This window comes from Carettochelys insculpta, chromosome 21, assembly GCF_033958435.1.
Source record: "Carettochelys insculpta isolate YL-2023 chromosome 21, ASM3395843v1, whole genome shotgun sequence".
Lineage (NCBI taxonomy): Eukaryota > Metazoa > Chordata > Testudines > Carettochelyidae > Carettochelys > Carettochelys insculpta.
Window position 1 is genome coordinate 17,325,901 of NC_134157.1, and position 19,717 is coordinate 17,345,617.

Here is a 19,717-nt window from a genome sequence, read left to right on the forward strand (position 1 = left end):
GGGCTGTACCTTATAATCCACCAACCTGTACCCACACAAGTTTCAGGACTAGGCCCTGCCTTTCCAACACAGATAAAAACGCCCAAAAAGTACTAAAGGGAATCAGTTCAGCAAGGGGCTTGTTCAGCCACACCGGGGTCCTTTCCCATCCTCATCTCAAGCAAATTGACCTGGGAGCTCACCATGTGGCACTTTACCAGCCTTTTCCCTTCACCTTCTTCGTTATGCAAACCCTGCAGCTGCACGGGCATGCAATTTACTATCGTTCTGCCCCCGAGCCAACTCCGCCAAGCAGCTCTCCTCTTAAAACCTCCCCCACCTCGCCCTCAAAAAAAACCCTAGCTGATGCAGACGGCCCGCCGGCTGCGCCGTCGCTGCGCCCAGGTTGGCCCTCTCGCTCCCCCTTGGCGGGGTCCCCTTTGCATTGCAGCTCCTGTAGTTGGACTAGAGAGCCACCGAGAGACAAGTACTTTAGTTACATTGTTGGGTGAGTTTTGAAACAACTCCCCCTGCCTTGGGCTTACACACGCTGGGACTGGATTTCCTATTCCACCCGCTCCCGGGCGGCGTGCCTGCTGCTGCGGCGGATTTGAAAGCCATGCAAAGCGGCGCTCTTTAATTTTCCCCCATCCCTTTATTTTTAACCCTCCCCCTTTCGCTTTGTTTTTCTTTTCTTTTCTTTTTTTTTTTTGGCCTCTGCGCGCCGTGCGTCTTTTGCCTCCCCTCGATCTTCACCCCCCATCGTTTGGGCATGAGTTAAACAGCCGAGATGGACACCAAACATTTCCTGCCGCTGGGTGAGTGGCCTGCGAAGGTTGCTCCGGATCGCTGGTGTGGGGGTGTGGGGGTGGAGCGGGGGGCGAGCGTGGAAAGGTCGTGGGAAATGGAGTTGTGTGCGTGTGAAAAAAGTGGCTTGATCGCCGGGCTGATGGCTTGATCCGGGACACCCCCTCCCGTTCCACCAGCCCTGGCTGGTTTTTGCATGCACGGCGAGGGAAGCCTGCAAAAGCGGGGTGGGGGGTGGGGGGGGGGGCGTTTGCAAATGCAGCGGCGTGGGGAGTTGTTGTCAGTTTCGCCGCCTGCCTTGAGAAGCGCTGAGCCTTGTTTATTCGGCGTGTCCACAACTGGAGTAGTTGAGCTCTGGGTTTGGTTGCCTTACTTCCCTCCACCCCCCACCCCGGCCCCTTTTTTTTCAGCGTGGAGCGTCATTGTGTGGTGCAGATGGAAACCACCGATTAAACAAACTACTGTTGCGGGGGGCAGGTTGGATGTTTTTAAAGGGCTGTGAGCTGGGGTGGACATAGCGGTTGCTTCGTGGCGTGAGTGTTTGGGGGTGGCAGGGGCCTGGCCTTGCGTGGTGGGGAGGGATCCAGGGGCGGGGACTCAGGGAGGGCCCGTTGGCCAAGCCGGAGGCGGTTTTAAGGCGCAAAATGCGCGCCCCAGAAGGAAAAAAAAAAATGATACAGTCGCAAGCGCTATTTTCAAACGTGGAACCGGTGTCCAGAGCACGGAAACAATTCAAGTTGGCTTGAAAAGTGGCCCCTAAGACTCCCATCACAGGGATGCAGGCCCTGGGGTACACAGTGAAAGGAGTTGGGAATGGAAGCTGGGGGTTCAGTGGGATTTTGAGGAGCTTCCCCCACTCTGGCCAGGGCTGGGTTAATTTTGCACACCAAAGCTTTGCCTCTGCCTTGCATTGCTCAAATGCTCTGTTTTATTTCTGGAGCAGAGGCTGACATGTTGCAAAGCCCTTTTCCTTTATTTTTTTACTTATTTGTTTGGTCCTTTTTCTATTCTTTTCCACTCCTCTCCTCTGCTTGTCTGTAGGCATTTGCAGTGTGCAGTCTGGCACAGATAAATGTAATTGCTGAGGTCAAAGGTGACTGCGTGTTATACACTCACAGTCCGACGTTGATCCAAAAGATGTATTTCAGTGGCCTCTTCCTTCTTTTTCCAGAAAGATGTGTCACCCCCAATGGTTTCTATTTTTGGCACTTTGGTTTTGTTTTGTTGTGTTTTACGTTTCTTTTTCCCCAGCTTGATTTTGCTCACATTTCAGCAACAGCGTCAAGTCTTGGCTTGTAGGGGTAAAAGCTTCCTCGTGTCTTGGTTTCAGAATAGTGCCATTGCTTTACACATACTGTATGGGTCAGAGTTTAAAAAATGAATTAAAAAAACGAAGTTCTATCTAACTAATCTGGGAGAATAATTGTGAGCAACAAAAGCTGGGAAATTCACAGCTCAGCCGTAGGGCCCAATCCTGATGTCAGTGAGCTCAAGGGCAAAATTAGTTCCTAAATTCTATCTCTCTTTTTCATCCCGAGATTATATTGGTGGGGCACTACGGCTGGTGAAACGTGGCACGATCAACGATATTGCAGTCCGATGCGGGACAGTAAGAGCAACGGGCTTGCGTGAACTCTGAAGTCACTTGGGTTTCCTTGGTTCATTCAGATTAGCACTAACCCCCTTTTAAAGAGTTATAGTTTTCGATTCTCACGAGTCTCTTCTTATGGCAGAGTAGACAGCAGCAACAAAAAAAGGCACCATCCCAAGCCAACAGGGCCTATGTGAAGAGCTTCTGTGACTCTTCAACAGCGGTGGGGCAGCCGGACCTCTGTGCTCAACATCACGTTCAACACGGTCCTAAAACCCATTGTGGTTTTATAGCCACATGCAATTGATTTTGATGGGAGATGAAAAGGCCTCCAAAGTGCCCAAGTGGCTGTTCTGAGTGGAAATAGCTGCTCTGCTGTCTGACACTCACAAGATCATTTATTTTTCAATCAAACTGATTTATTTGTTATTACCGTTATTTTGGGTGGCTCAGAGGAAAGCAGCTGGAATCATTCTGCTGAGGGCTGCGACTGCCTCTCTGCCTTCACCAACAAATGCCTTAATTTTATTTGCAGCTCTACACATTATTTACGCTTCAGGTTGGCCAACTAGGTGTGGAAGATGCAAAGGCAAAGTCTCCACTTATTTCCTAAATCTAAACTTGGGGTTTTCTACAATACCTCAGACATGTTGAGGTTCAGGCGCGATGCAAACTAAGCAAACCGGAGTGTGATTAGAAATTTGATCTTGGGGGAGGGGGGGGAACTGTGCAGGACCAGACTGATGACTTGTCTAAGGATTTTTACCATGCCAAAAAAAAAAAGAGGTGATTTATAAACTCATTTATAATGGTAGGGGCAGGGCCCGGTTTGCTTCTGTGGAAGTTTTCCACTCACACTTCAGCTTCTCTAGTAAAGCGTTCGAAGGAGCTCAACAATGCCAGCTAAATTCGTCAGCATACAGTGAAGGGGAGAAAACACACAAACCATGCCTTTAGTAAAAGATTCATCTGCTTTCAGGAGCTGTTTGAAACGGGAGATGAATGTTAGTGACCTGTGGGTGTGAATGATTCTCAGGCTTTACCCAGAGGCATTTTCCACCTGCTTTTGAAAAAGTTTAGCGAAGAGCTTAGACTGGGAAGAGTGAGGGTTCACGTTTGGTCACGGAGGGTGGATGCAGAGCTCAATTAAGAGAAGGACCCCTCAGAGTGTCAGCTGAGCCATTCCCGGTGAAATCAGAGTGTCTCCTCCGTGCAGCAGGGTTGTTAACAGGCAGGGTGCAATGTCTTGTGGGGAGCTGTCTTTACTGAGCACTGGACTGTTTTGGAAGGCCCACTGCTGGCCAGAGGGATGGTGGGAGAAGCCGGCCGTTGCCTTCAGAGGGTGAAGTAAGGAAAATGCCTTCCGTGCAGACTGGTGGGGATCTTAGTTGGGTGATTGCAGAGAGCCTGCACTGGTCCAGGGACCAAACCAGGTCTCACTTGGGGACGCTACAGTTGAGATTCCTGAGGACTCAGTTAGGCCTGAAGAGGATCAGTGAATAAAGATTTGTGGCCAAGTTCTGCACTCTGTGGTGCTGGGGTAGCCCCACGGATGTCACTGGTGTAAAGGGGGCAGAGTGGGGCCCGTTAATGGTAGTATTCTATGGTATCTGTGGACCAGTGAATGCCAGGAAGAAACTCCACTTAACGCACCGTGTTGCAATACAGTTTCTAACTGCCAAGGAGTCCTGAATGTGTACCCTCCCGGGGCTCCTTGCTCCTCTGCCTCTCCAGCTCATACCAGCCTTGGAACTTGCAAAGGGGGCAGTTGCCCTGTGACCCCTTTGAAGTGCTGTAGCAGTGCTGCTTCACCGCTCTGCAGAGCTCGGAGGGATTAGAGAGGGACCCATCTGTCTGCCCTAGGCCCCACCCCTTCTGCACGTGCTCCCGCCCCTTTTGGGGTGCAGAGACAGGCCCACCTCCCATCTTGCCTTGAGGCCCGCAGTTGCTGTCAGACCTGCTGGCTCCTAATATTTCAGTAACCGCCTCCCTTCCCACAAGTGCCTTGCCAAGATGGCTGGGCTGGACAGAGGCACTGCGGTAAAACTCCCAAATTTCTCTTGATACCCCTGGCCTTCTGAGTGGCTGGCCATGGCTATAGATTCAACCTTCTCTGAGATATGAAATGGGCAGGGACTTTCCTACTTTGGGACTCACCCCTTTACATCAGGCAAGCTGTGCTCTCTCCTCCCGAAGGAGAAAAATAAGATGATTTTATCACGCATGCTCTGGTGGCTGGGGCTGGTGGGACGAGATTACAGACAGTCAGGGTAATTGTATGCTTTGTGTTTGTTTGGTTTTGCTCTGGCACTAGGCTGAACTAGGACTTTATAAATATCGAGGTAGACAGTGTTTGATAAGAGAAATACAGATGCAAAACTAATCTCTGTTTTCTTGCTCTCTGTCTGAAGATTACAAACCAATAACTTTTTTCATGGCCTTTATTTTAATGTTTTCTATCCATCCCTGACTCTGCTGTCTGCTACAGGTTGAACCTCTCTAGTCCAGCACTCTCTGATTCGGCAACATTTAATAATCAGGCATGATTTTAGTTAATCAGATGTCCACTTATGATGGGCGTGGCCAAGTTTCCATCGGTCCTATAAAGTTTGTTGCCAGCCATCCGTCCTGGCTCTCACTGTTCTGTGTGGCTATTTATCTGTACCTATGTGTCTTCTGAGAGCCCAGTAAGCAGTGGAAGAGTTGGTAACTCTGCTAAGCAATACTGACCTCCCGTGGTTTGGCAAATTCTCTGGCTCGGCATCAGTCAGGTCCAGAGGGTGCCGGACTACAGAGGTTCAACCTATACTTGTTAACTGTAACTCACTCATGAGCAACAGGCTCTCGGAGGAAGGAGACTGTTAAATCGGAGTCTTTTGTGGAATTTGTGGTCTATTTCCCAACCTGAGGTCACAGAGTGGCTCAGTTCATTTGGTAGCAATGCTCATAAAACCCTCCTTCCCATCAGAGTTGTTCAGAGCAGGACTGTTGCAGCTGCTCAGAATGTGACTTTAGAATGGGCTGTCCACTGTAGGATCAAAATAAGCAAAAGTGCCAGGCAGCATAATAAAAAGTAAAATAAAATGGGGTGTGTGTGTTTGTTCTGAGGGAAAGGAATGTGGCAGAGAATAGGATGCTGGGGAGAGTAAGAAACTAGCGAGATGAGTTAAAGGCCACCAAACTACTGGATGACCTACTCATCTTCACCTTGACTTGCTATATGCGCAGATTTACCCGACGTTGCTTGGGCCCATGATTTGGATATTCCATGAATTGTATTTTGTTTATTCATCCCTATAAACTCATCATTTGCTATGTGTGAACAAAAAAGGGCTATAGTCAGTTTGGTTTCCAATAATATTTTCTTCCAGTTCACAAACTTTAAGGATTGATTTAGCTGTGCCAAAATAGAGTGCTACACCAAATTTCTCCGTTTTCTCTCTTTTCTGTAAGGTTTATTGAGAAGCAGTCCTACTCCAGGCTCATTCTATTTTTCTAGCTCATCTTGGTTCAGTCTCTTTCAATGTTCACTCCGTTATCAATGTTGAGGACTGTGCTTGCCTTGGTGATTCTGTCTCTTTTCTGTATGGCTTTATGAGAAGAAATCCCATTCCAGGCACATCCTATTTTCCTGGGATGAAAACCCAACCAAAGCCTTAAGTTGCTTCAAGTTATGATGAGGAAGCTGCATATCGAAGTTGGTGGTCCTCGCTCTTACCGTTAAGGAGTTCTTGATCAAATAGACAGACAAGTGCTCTAAATCCATGGTGTCCACCATGATAGCCGCTAGCCATGTGTGGCTATTTGGTCAGTTGAGTGTGTCTAGCTGGCTTGAACAATAAAGAATAACATGGCTACTTCACTATATGGCTACTGCTTCAAAAGTGTTTGGACAGCATGTCTCTAAAATATATAGTAGATTAAGTGAGGCCTGGGTCACCATCTGAGACTAGTCTTCGGTCAGAATTCTTGGATGGATTTTGTGACGTGAACAAATCAGTCGGATTCCTGTGTGGACCCAAACTGTGCTCTGATGCACACTTTTTGAGTTGGAACCCTAGAGCTGGGTGGAAAATGAGGGTGTGGGGGGAATCCCCAAAAGGTAAAAAAATGTCCGACACGAGCAGGTTTGTGAAAAGGATGGATTTATAACATTTTTTGTGGAGGAGGGACATTTTCCTCCTTTTTTGTTATTTTGCTGGTAAGAAAAAGGAGGGGAAATTAAACAGAGGGCAAAATGTGCAAAAAAGGAAAAAAATGTTTTTGTCAGAAAAATATTTTTAAAAATGTAAAAAAAAATGGGCAGAATTTTGGATTTTGAGAGAGGCAATTTTTGACAGAATGTCATTAATATTTTTAAACTAGATATTGAGGCAATTGAGTCTTCACTGAGTATGCTCAGAATGGAAATTACCTGGACATTAAGGGTGCTTAGCATCTCCTTGGGGATGGTGGCACTGCTCAGGATTAGGCTCTCAGGGGACTGACTTGTGCACAATAATTCTGCTGTTCAGCTTTTTCATTTTCGAATCTACTATGGTGCCAGACCTCCCGACCTTCCGTACGCAAAGAAAGTTGGAAAGGGGCTTGCAGATCTACAAGATGTCTTGTTTTGCGTCAGATCTCTGCTATAAATGTGGACTCAGTTCCCTGAGCGTCAATGGACTTCACATTTACCCTGCAATGACAGAGAGCAGCATCCGCCCTTCTCTTATTAGGGGGTCTTCATTTTATTTTAGAAAAAGAGACACAGAGAGAAATCCACAGAATTTTAGTTACTCATTGCAAATATTATTGTTGGCGTTCCCATCCTGTTCACAAACCAAGGGAAAATCAAAACATCTTGCTGGAGAAATATACCCTGGCTTTGTCCCACAGCCTTTTGAATGAGAAGATATATATATGAAATATATTTTGTTTTTATGAGCAATGAGTTAAAAATTGCTTTGAATCGAGTAGTGTGGCCGGGTGGCCCGGGTAGGAGGCAGATTCCTGGCAGCATGGTTCTGCCACCCGTCTGAATTTTTTGTGGCACTGTTAACAAAAATAAACAAAGGCATGTCGGCGCCATGCTCCTGGTAGGAGGGGGGCAGGGCCTTGGGCTCCAGATGATATCATGACCCCCCACAAAGACCCAAGTTCACGAAAGTTCTGGAGTCATCCAAATGTCAGGTTTTCTTGGGGAAAGCCTTGGAAGCCAAGAGTGCTTCCTTATGCCGGGAAGATGCAGGGTTTGGTTGAGGGACTGCCCTTTACATTTTGGTAATGTTTTGGTAAACACTTATGTAACCCCAGCAAAACCTGGGTCCTTGGCAGATGGGATTGAGCCTAGAACTTTAGGAGCTAAACCACATGCCTCTACTGCATCGACTAGAAGCCAACTGGCCCTTCGTTAAGGTTGCGGAGCAAACTTCACTCAGCCTCAAAATGCAGTCGAGTCACACTGAGGCTACATCTACACTACCCCGGAAGATCAACCTGCTCAGGGTCGACGCGGAGTTTGATTTCATGTGTCTAGTATGGATGCGTGAAATTGACCTCTCAGGGGTTGCAGTTGACCCTTGTACTCCTTGCCAGATGCGAGGAGTGAGAGAGGTTGAGTCTCCCCTCAACCTTCCCTGGTGCAGACAGCCAAGTTAGCAGAGTGCAGATACGCCGATTTTAGCTACGCAGTTGCCGTAGCTAAAATTATCTATCTGTGGTCGACATCCTTTGCCTAATGTAGACGCAGCCTAAGATAAGGAGAAAGCGCACTTGAACGCCTGCTTGATGTTGGTTTTCTGAATACACCCAGTGGCCAACAACTTAGTGTAAAGCTGTGAATTTTTCCTGGGGAGCTTTTGTAACTTCTCACTACAGCAGGGATGTGCTGGCGTTTATCAGACAAGTACACCTTCAACTAGGAAGGCATTTACCAGTTTTTGGCTCCGTTCATTAGGGCTTGAACCCTTCGGATTCCCAGCTGCTCCACTCCAAATTTCCAGTCATGCATGCAAGCAATCAAATTCTTTTCAATGAGTGGCATGCAAATGGGTTTGAATGGGGGCGAGGGGCTGCAAGTCTCCAAACACACCTCACTTGCAATTTAACATCCTAACCACTGCACCCAGCAGCCTCTCAAAGAATGGCTGCATGTAGCTCAGTACATCTCAATCTGGGCTGCATGTATTGGAGAGGACAGTTCTTTGATTAGCTCATCTCAAAGGACTTTACTATCCGCTTCCGTGATCCTCGGAACCATTGTAACTGAGCACCTCCTCCATATCTTCAGACCACCCCAGGGAGGTGAGGAGGCAGCCTTATCCCCATTCTAGAGCTGGGGAAACTCAGGCTGAACCAGGGATTTGAATCCAGATCTGCTGAGTTCTTCAATGATAACTCTACCCTTCCTTTCTGAAGTCTGGGATTTTATCAATGGAGAGGCATTCAGCAGAACTAAGCTGTTTGTCAGCATAGGCTCCAACCCAGTAGGAGGGTTCCCTAATGTTTCCTAAAAGACCCAGGTGGGCTTTAAAACTATCCATAACTCCAAAGTGATGAGGAAGCTGCCTGAGTGGTTTTATTTTAATTGTTTTTGTCAGGAGCTGCTGTATTTTATTGCATTGAAAGACTAGAGTATGGGATAACTTCGAACATTTGATTCACTTAAAAAAAGCAGCTTTCTGACTTTTTCCTCTTTGACTGTCATTTATCACCCGCCTCCCACCTTATCAAAGAAAAGGAGGTGGCTGGAGGGAGGACAGAGTAGAAGAGACCCGAGGCTTCATCTTTCCAAAGGCTTCTCTGCATGAAGACAAAGCAAAGCAGTTAAAGGGAGATTGCAAATAAGAATTTTTAAAAAAACCTTACAAACTATCCCTTTTCTCTCTTGCATGCCAGCAACTAGAGCTGCTTGAAAATCTTCCAGCAGAACATTTTCCCATCAGAAAATGCTGCTTCATTAAGATCAAAACTTTCCATTGGAATGTGTCTATTTTGACAAAATTTTGTGGTTTTTTAGAAGGGTGGTGGAAGGAAGGAAAACTTTTGATTTTTCCTTTGGAAATTACTTTTGGTTTGAAAAATGATGCTAATGAAATGTTTAAAAAAAGACAAAATCTGAACAAAATGTTTTATCAACATCAATAGTTGGATTGAGCCGAAATGAAACATTTAAGAGAATTTCATTTTAAGGGAATTTTGTTTTTAAATGTTCTGACTTGGAACTAAAACAAATTTTGCCATATCATAATTCCCAGGGGAATGGAAATTCTGAGTTTTTATGAACTCTTCTGGTTCTGATGAAGAGGTAGTGAAGCGGCCTTAGGCTTGGTCTACACTAGGCAGTTAAGTCGATTGCAGATATGCAATTCTAGCTAAGGCAGTTGTGTCGCTAGAATCCACTTATCTGCAATCGACTTACCTGTCTGTCCTCACTGAGGAAGGTCTATGAGATTGTTTCTTCCGTTGACCTCCCTCTCCCATTGACCTCTCTCACTCCTTGCGATAGCAAGAAGTACAGGGGTTGACTGCCAACTCTTGATAGGTTGATTTCATGCGTCTCTACCAGGGGCTCATTGAAGGCTGGAAGATTGACCATGAGCGGATCGATCTTCTGGGTAGTGCAGACGTGGCCTCAGAAAAGAAGATGGAGTGGCATTGTATGCCCTAGGCTTACCGTCTGTGGCAAAGAGGGTCTCCCTAAAATGTGTGAGTTATTTGTGCTCTGCTTTGACCACGTTGTCAAGAGATTGCTTGTCTTCCAGCCTGAACCTCCTCATTCTGCTTGAAGTTGAGTTAGAGAAACATGGTCTTGTGGTTACGTGAGGCCTCAAACTGGGGGTTCAAAGATCTGGGTAGGAACAGTGTAAAATGATTTATTAGGATCAGTTATTTGTTTCACAGTATTGTCTACTTCAGAGGCTCCACCTGAGATTAGGGTCTCATTGTGTGACGTGATATGTACCCATGGGGAGAAACAGTTCTTGCTTGTCCTGAAAAGCTGACAGCCAAAATATACATAAGGCAGAAGAACAGCTGGGATGGGAAACAAAGGCACAAAGAGGAGAGGTGACGCTTCCCAGTCTCATGGTTGTTCAGTGGCAGAGCTGGAATTAGATCCCAGGGATGAAGTCCTGGTCCCGTTGAACTCACTCGCAAAATTCCCATTCACATCAACAGGGCCATGATTGCACTACAGATCTTTTAACTCCCAATCTAGTGCACTAGTACTAGACGCTCCCCCCACCCCCCATGCTTCTTCATTTATCTGTGTGCTTTGATGCTGTGTTGGACTGAGGTCTATACATCACATTCTCCTGCATGGTTCCAGTGACCCGAATGCATCTAAAGTTGTTCAGCTACCTTCGTTTCTGCCTTTGAGAAGGAGCTGTGAGAAAAGGGTGGGAGAATCTGGAAAGGGACCCGTGCGCATGCCGACTCCAATGCCTGGTATTTACACCAGTCTCAAACTGGAGTGACTCTACTACCTTTGCTAGAACTCCTGATTTAGCATGGTGAGTGAGAGGAAATCCAAGTGTTAAGTTTGGCAGAGGCCCCAAAACTAGGGTGTGTGTGGCGATGGCTGGGGGCAGTTTGGATTTTTGGATTCCCCAATGACAGCATCTGTGTTTAGTCTGCTCTGGTTACGAATCGCAGCAGTTGTTATTTTTTCTAGCTGCCTCCACTGGCACTTTGGGTAGGAGTTTGGAATTGGTGCAGCGTTGTTGAGAGGAGGAGCTGGAGGCTGAGTAGGGCAGAATGGAATCAAGGGGCGAAACTAGATCTGTGCAACATTTATCTCCCCCAAATAGGACAAAATTTACAGCAGGATTCTAGAGCTGTTAGTCCTTCTCACACCCAGTCAATAGAGCCTTTAGTGGATACAAAATTTGTGCCTGTATCCACATCCATATCCACAAAAATGAGCTGAAGATATCTATATCCACATCCACAGATGTGGATCCCTCTGGATATAAAGCAGATATCTGCACATTTTCAGGGTGTTAGGTACAAAATTTATATCTGACTCCATAGCTGCAAAAATGAGCTGCGGATATCCGCATTGACAGTTGCAGATGCGGATACCCGCGGATATAAAGCGTTCTCCACAGTTAGCTGGAGCTCTGCCAATCAACATTGTGCTGACGTTGGTCTTTGTTTTGAGTTCATTTTTATATGTGTAAACCAGGAGAAGTCTTTCTGAAGTCAACTGAGTTACATGTTGGTCAAGCTAAAATAGGAATCTGGTGTATTTTTTGTCTTATGGGGAAAGGTGAATGGATTTTGGTGTGTGGCTAGGCAGTACTTCCAATTCTTGTGATTTAATCTCGAGTCTTGTGATATTGGTGTGTTTCCTATCTGGCCTAATCTCTGGGGTCAGATGAGACTCTTGGCTTTCGGTTCCTTATGGCAGGGAGAAATGCTTGAAAATGAATGCAAACAAAAGGCTGAAAAACCAGAGGGCAAAGGAAATGACTGTATTATTTTATAAAATTCTCAAGGTTTTTAAACCACTCTCAGGGGTTTTCTTGGGTGGGAAGAGGGGCACATCCTGATCTTGAAAGGCTTGGGGTTGGCTGTCCGGAGACCTGCTGCTGTTCCCAACACCTTTGCAAGGCTGCTGGGCAGTAAAATCTTGTTTTGGTTAGTTAATGGAGCAGGGAAACCTTGGACGATACATGGGGAGAAGGTAAGTGCAGTTTACCAGGTGTCAGGATTTTTTATAGGGTGGTTTTTCTGATCTCGACCTCACTTTTTAACTTTTTAAGTGGAAGAAAATTGGCTTTGGAGTTCTTTCTGGCTAATTACTTACTCGCTGGGGCTGCTAGAGGGAACCGACAGAATCAAGTGTGTGGGAGGGGCTTCCCATCACAGCGGTCAGGTTCCTTCACTGTTTGCATACTTTTTCCTTGTGTTGAATTGTGTGTGTGTGTGTGTGTTTGCAAGTGAGCAAAGAGATAAAAGGTGCAGGCTGGTATTTGTGACCAATAAAATGGTAATGGGATTCCCATCTGGTTGTTACTTTTCATGGCTTCATTCTCTTTGTAGAGCCCTGGCTTTTTATCAGCTTTTATAGACTTTCAAGAAAGAAAGAAAGAAAGAAACTGGGATTGGGAAAGAATACAAGGAGAGAAATAAGAACTCTAATCCAAGTCCCTAAGCATCCCCACCCTTGGAGGTTTACAGCTCTGGTTAGCTTGCAGTGAGAACTCTTTGTATTCAGAGCAGCCAGGAATGTTAGAGATGGATGTGGTAACAGATGTCTAGTTTCAGCTCTGAGGCTCTAAGCATTAAGTTGGGAGCATCATATTATTATTATGTTATTTGGCTGAAGTTTAGAGCTGGAAAGTCTTTCTGTGAACTCTGTGGAATATACACAATTATGATGAAACTGCATCAGAATAGCCCACAGACACATTCCAGAGTCAGTGCATGTTGACCTTCTCTCGTCCAGTACCCTTGGGATCTGACGGGTGCCGAATCAGAGAATTTTCTGGATCATGGGAGGTCAATGTTATCTCGCACATTTCCAACGCTTCCACTGCTTATTGGACTCTTAGAAGACATTTAGGGTAAATTACAGCTAAATAACAGCACAGAACACTGAGAGCCAGGACTGGAGGCTGGAAACAAACTTTATAGGACCACGGGAAACTTGGCCACACCCATGATAAGTGGTTGTTTGGCTAATTAAAATCATGCTGGATTACGGATGTTGCCAATAGGGTTCCTTCTATTTTTTTATCATCCATAGGCAGAATAAATTTTGTTACGTACACAAGACGTGTGCTTATCTGCACTACCAATAGATACACACGTTCTCGCCTGTGGGTGCTCTGGTAATCAGCTGGGCAGCCCCTGAATCTTTCTTGGGTGGCTGCCCAAGCACTCAGCTTAGAGGGAACACTGGTTGCTGGACCAGTGCCAGACCAGAAGGGTTCAGCCTGTATGATGCAATTGCAGAGGCCAATGAGACAGGAGAAGGGGCTGGTGTGAGGAAATGTGTGTATGTCCAGGTGGCATTTAAAGGCAGAGGGAGAGCTGATGAAACAGAGCGAGAGCCAGTGAGGTGGCTCGCCCTTGGCATGGGATGCAAAGGAGAAGACTCACATGGCAGCAGTCGTGATTGTGGAAAGGGGAGGAGCTGGCTGTAGCAGAGAGGCCGGCGTAGAAGGGCTAGAAAGAAACTTGGCGAGTGAGGGGCAGGAGCAAAACCCTGCAGCTGAATGGGAACCAGGAGTGCCGTTTTGAACTGCATCTTGGAGGGACTGGAGACGCTCGGGATGGCCACAAGGCAGCTGCACTTCGTGGTCCATGGGAGAAGGCCGGGGGCAGCAGTCACTCCGTGGCACCGCTGCTGTCTGCAGACTGGGGGCAGAGCCCTGGGAAGGAGAGCAGGACATGGGGGTGAAGTGCCCCAATTGTGAGAAAAGCAGCCTCATCATTCGCTCCCATCCCAAGTAGCAGCCACCAGCACCTGCTCTGGGAGCACCTGAGGGGATCCCATTGCCAGCTGTACATGCAGCATCGGGGAGCACAGGCTCCCCCTGCCACCGGTGTGTGTGCTAATGGGGAGCTACACCCCCACCCAGAACTGTAGTTACCCCTTCCTTCTGCCTTGAGCTCACGGGAGGTCCTCAGGCCTTGCTTCAGGTAGGAGTCGGCTTGCTCCCCTTCTCTCCCAGCTGCTCTCTAGCCTTGCCCTGGCTCTTCTGGGCAGGGCCCATCTTCTGCTGGTCCACAGTACTCCTCTGTCTCAGACACCCCGCAGGTGACCTGCTTGGCAAACAAGTGTGGTGGGGCCACACGACATGGGGCAAACGAAGACAGAACTCCCCTCCTGTCTGGCTCGTTTTTATCATGCCCGCGGCGTTCTTTCTTCGGAGCAGAACCAAGCTGGGCTCCAGTCTTCCCTCAGCTGGAGATGACAGGGACCAATGGTGGACTCTCAGCTAGCAGCATCCCAGGCCTCTGATGTGTTTGTTAATGGCGTGAGGGGAGGAGGGAGCTGGAGAACAGCCAGGTGCTGCTGTGAATGGTCATCAGCCCTTTGGGCTGTGTTCGAGAGCAACCACTCTCGAAGGCAGAGGCAGCTGGTTCTTAGCTCAGGCTGCTAGAGGCTCCTGCCCTAAGCTCCAGAGGGCCCAGGTTTGTGTTACCTCGAGAGGTGGTGGAATCTCCATTCCTAGAGGTTTTTAAGTCCCGGCTTGACAGAGCCCTGATTGGGATGATTTAATTGGGACTGGCCCTGCTTTGGGGAGGGGGTTGGACTTGATCTCCTGAGGTCTCTGCCAACCCTATGATTGTATGAATGGTCCCCAAGAGATACATGTGGCGGGGGGAGCAGGGGAGCAGAAGGACAAAACAAAAAGAGAATGGGGAGGTAAAGGCAGGGCCCATGCAGGGCTGCAGACAACCTGCCGTCCAAACCGTCCTGATCCCAGTGAAATAATCCTTTTGGAGCCTGTACCTGAAACCCAGCCCCAGCATTTGACCTGCACTTATTCACGTGTGACTTTCAATTGGACAGTGTGATTCACTGGGCTTTTGCCCTCCAGCCTGCAATGTGCTCTTCTCTCTGCAAGGGAGAGAGAGATGGTTGCTCTCCGATGCATCTTCCTAATTCTTAAAGAGAGCCGGAGCTCGCTAGAGCTATTTTCCTTCCTTCCCCCTGCACGAGCGCATTCAAATTGCAATAAACAAAGATCGGTGGCTTGGAATTCGAATATCCTTCCCCTGTTTTTTAAAAGACACTGAGAAGGAAAGAAAAATGTTGGGGCGGGGGGAAGAAAGGTGACTGCTATCCAGGGCTTTGTCTCAGCCCAGAACCTGCTTGGGCGCGCATGTATGTGTGTGTGGCTCACAGACAGTGAAATTGCACCCTAGAGTTATAAAGCAATTGTCTAGCTCAGCAGCCAAAATGAGCATGAAATGGTGCAGAAAGCAACTAAATAAAATTGGGTAAGGCAGATGCATGAAAATAATGACATCTATAGACTGTAGTCAGACGCGTGCTCAGACACACGGAGAGACAGATAAACTTTTATAACAGATCTGGCACTGCTTTTTATAGAAACGCTTAAAAATGTAAATGTGTTGAGTTTGTGAGGTTGTTGGGGTTTTTTAACAGAAAATGCATGCAGCGAGTGAGCAAGTCATTTACGACCCCGGCCTCCCCTCTCTTTCCGATTCCCATTCTGCTTTTCCCCTTTTTTGTTTTCAGATTTGGATTTTTATGCTCAGTCAAACATTGAAACGATAACCTTTGCAACTTCATTTCCCTTCTGCTGGGGCTGCACTGCAGACTCAGGGACCTCAGGGAGCGGGTGCTGGTTAGTACTGGCATGCAGGTCCAATGGCAGTTAAGTTTGTTAATTGAGTGAGGGGAGAAGGGAGCTGGAGAATAGCCAGGCACTGCTGTGAATGGTTATCAGCCCTTTGGGCTGTGTTCAGGAGTGATGGCTCTTGAAGACAGAGGGAGTGGGCTCTTGGCTCAGGCTGCAGAGGCTCCTGGCCTAAGCTCCAGAGGTCTCAGGTTTGAGCCTGCCTGTAGGCAGTTACAATTACTTTGTGCAGGGGGATGTGCAGCTGCCTTCAGCCCCCGGATGGGGGATTCCGAAAAGGATGGAGAGAGGCTGTTTTCAGTGGTGGCAGGAGGAGGAGCAAGATGCTTCAAGATAAGATACTGTCATTGCATGTTCACTCTTCTCCTGGGTTAGATCCACAGGGGATCTAAAATCCCATACAAGGGTAATGGGTAACTGTGCCAGCCCTGACTCTCCAGGTGGTCAGGAAGGATTGGGCTGGTGTTTGCCAGTACTTGGCTTTACAGGGGTAGGGGTAAGGTAGCTGAAGGGGTGGGGCCTTCACCTGCTGACCAAGATCTCATAGCTGTATGGGAGTCAGTGGAGTGGATTAACTGAAGATGAAGCTTGCGTGTGGGCTGATGCTAGGAACCCTGTCTTCTGTTTGTGTGTGTGAGAGGTGAACATCTGGTCTGGTGTGTGTATCTGACTCTGAGGTGTGTGTTGTGTGTGCACGCCAGGGTAGAAATCTGGTTCTATGTATGTGTCATGGACAAGAATCTGGTCCATTGCGTGCTTACAGTATGAGTGGAAATCCAGTTGTGTGTGTGTTTGGCCATGTGCGGTGGGGTGGGAATTTGGTTGTGTGAGTGACAGGTTATGGAGGAGAAGGGCTGGGCTCCTCCCCAGAGGTCATCAGTTCTTTTTTGGCAAAAAGGCCCAAATTTCTAGCCCCAGGTATAGTCCAGGTCCAGACTCCAGTAACAATAGTAATAAGTACATAGAAAGACTTCAGGCGCTGTTCACAAGGGTTGGGCTGACTGGGTTTGGCCCGTGGGCTGCCCGCCCACAGGTGGGTTACAGATTGTAACTAACAAAATCAATGGACCTGTGGGAAGTTCAGCGCCATTCATGGCATGAAATGAAAAACCCAAATCAATGCAGCTTGTTGTGTCTGCCTGCCCACCCCAGCCTGTGCAATGGCTTTGCTGAGCTCAGCCTGCCAGCGGCTACAGCCGCAGCTGAAGCTCATCGCTCAGCCTCGTAGGGGTGGGCACGTGGGCCATACTGCTGGGTGGCCCTTGCTACCAGGGGGCTGCTGTGCTGTGTGTTTTTGCTAGACGCTGATCTTAGCAGTGTCTAGGTACCTCCCGCACAGGTTGTTGGGCTAGGAGCTGTGTAACTTATGCAGTCCCTGCTGGCGTTCCTCCTACTTTTCTTGGTCTGTGTGCAGAATAAATTTTATGTGCAGCAAGGTATGTATAGATGCGCACCACCAGTGGAAACACACGCTGTCGGCTGTGGGTGCTCTGTTAATCAGCCGGGTGGCATATGACTCCCTCTTGGGTGGCCGCCCAAGTGCTCAGTTTACAGGGAACACTGGTCCCTGCCCCCATAGAGCTGTGTACCTCACTAGCCCCGTGACCATTGGCCAGCTGCTGTTGTTACTGTGGATCACTGCTGTGGACTCAGCTAGCTTCTTTTTTTTGCTTGTCTGTCTCACGGGTTGTGTCTGAGCCCTCTGGCGTCGCTTGCATAAACCTCTCAGCCCGTTTCCCCTCTCTGCAAGCACTCAATTGCTGTGCATCCAGTTCCTCAGACACAGTCAGTCACACATGCAAAAATGGAGGCCTGTTGATATGTACATATTTGGTCCTGATTGAATTTACCGTGTCATCAATAAACGCCCCCCCCCACTCCCAAAATAAGCCCATCCTGGTCCTTTCTCTTCCTGCCCCTAACTTTCTATTGAGCCCCTTGTGAAGGTTCACACTCCAGCTGCCTGGGAACCTTCAATCCTAACATGGCCCTGGCACCCTCCAGGGTTCCCTGCAAGCTGAACACTCGGGCAGCCACCTAGGAAAGATACAGGTGCCACCCAGCTGATTCGCAGAGTGCCCACTGCATCCACAGGCTACATCCACACAACAGCCTTGTTTCAAAATAGGCTATTCCGGAAGAGCCGGTTTGGAAGTATCGCGGCTACATGCAAAACTGCATTTTGAAACAGTGCTCAGTTATTTCGAAGCACAGCATCTACACACATAGCAGCTATTTCGAAACAGAGCCAATGGACGCACTCTAGCGTGTTTCGGAATAGGTGCTATTCTCTGTCCACTCTGCCCCCGTTTTGAAACAGCTGTTTTGAAATCGGCGCTGTTCCTCCTGCAGTGAGGTTTGCCCATTGCAGAATAACATGCCTGCTGTTCAGAATGTATTTCGAAATAGTGGTTGCATTGCGTAGACGCTAGCAAAGTTATTTCGCAATAGTGGCTATGAGCTTGGAATAACTTTGCTGTGTAGATGTAGCATGGGGGCAGCCCGTCTTTCTGTTTGTGGTGTACATCTGCACATGCCTTGGTGCACAGAACAAAATTTATTCCATCCATGGATGGGAAAGATGAGCGACAGCCCTGAGTCTCTCCCTTCATTAGCTCTGTGGAGGCATATATGTTTCCTGTCCTTGTCTGGCATTTCACACATGCTGCTGTGAGATCCCTCACAGGATGGGACTAAGGAGTTGATTTGATTGCCTTCCCTCCTGCCTCCCAGGAGGTACTTAGGTGGAAGTCAGGTTGCATTCTGCCATGCCAGCCAGCTCCTGCTTCCTGCCTTCCCCTCTCTCTGCACCCCCAGGCCTCAGGCTGGCACCGTGGTGCATTTTTACAGCCCTCTGTGGAATTTTCTCTGTAGCTGCTGGGTGCTGTTCCAGCGTGGTGGTGCCCCATGCCTTCTACCCCTCAGGGCTGCATTTCCCAGCCTCAGCAAAGAGTTGAAGCCACTGTGCTAATTCTGACTCAGGCAGCTGGCCACTCCTTGCGGCCCAGTGTGCTGCCTGGCTTAAGAATTGCTTTGACTTGGTTTGGTTAAAAATGGCCATGTCTGAGCTATTAAAAACTGGCCTGTTATTGGGAGGTTAAAAAAGTCAACTCAACCAGGCACTATTTTTGGACCGCCCAAAAATAAAAACAATCCGGGACCCTGTTTAAAAGCTTCGTCAGCTGCTTCTTGGTCAGTGGTGGGCTAAGAAACATTTTCCGTTTGCTTCATTAAGGCTGGGCCAATTTACACCATTGCTCCAGCTCTGGGAAGCAGTTAATTTGGACTCGGCGAGAGCCACAGCATGCCATTTCAGGGGAGGTGGTAATTTTGCCCCCGGGATTGGCAAGGAAGCATACCCGATGAAATGAACGGGCTTTGTAGGGTGCTGCCTGTGTACCTGAGAAAGTCAGGAATGCTCCATAGACATCAATGGACCAGATCATTAATGGGTATAAATCAGTGTTTCTCCACTGAAGTCCATAGGTCAGATCCCCAGGTGGTGTAAGTTAGTATAACTCCATTGCAGTCCATGGGATGGATCCTGGGTGGTGTAAATTGACCAAAGTTCCTTTAAAGGGGATGGAGCTAAGATGAATGAAGGGCTAGATCCTGTCTTAATTGAAGTCAATAGGCCAAATCCTCAGCTGGTGTCAGCCAACATAGCCCACTGACTTCACTGATAGGGGCTTAAGTAAGAGTAGGTCCTACATGCACCGGTGTATTGAAACTGTGGGCTGCTATCTCGGAAATGACAAACCCCTGGCAGTAGTTCCTCTCCTTCCGATTGTCTGCCATTCTGAGCTCACAGTTGGCATGCGGTGGTTGCAATTGTCACTTGCCGCTCTGATAATGAACATCGGAGGCAGAGTTCCTCCTTTATTTGCCCACAAGCCCCAGGCCTGGATTGTTCCCTTTCATGTTTGTTTGCATTCCAAGGCCTTGTAAAACTCCGGCTCTGATTTCCTGTTGTTCAGACCTCCCCCTCAGGTCCAGGTAAACTGCCTGAGTGTGT

General features: G+C 48.0%; 1 protein-coding gene across 3 annotated transcripts in view; it reads left to right on the plus strand.

Annotated features, from left to right (window-relative positions):
* Positions 1–493: 493 nt before the first annotated feature.
* Positions 494–19,717, plus strand: part of RXRA (retinoid X receptor alpha) — a 258,576-nt gene continuing 239,352 nt past the window's right edge. For all 3 annotated transcript variants that reach the window (XR_012648308.1, XM_075015044.1, XM_075015045.1), the window contains exon 1: positions 494–797. Coding sequence is in view for 2 of the 3 variants with exons in the window: in XM_075015044.1 (XP_074871145.1) it covers positions 770–797 (28 nt within the window). In the remaining variant the exon portion in view is untranslated. The remainder of the gene's footprint in view (positions 798–19,717) is intronic.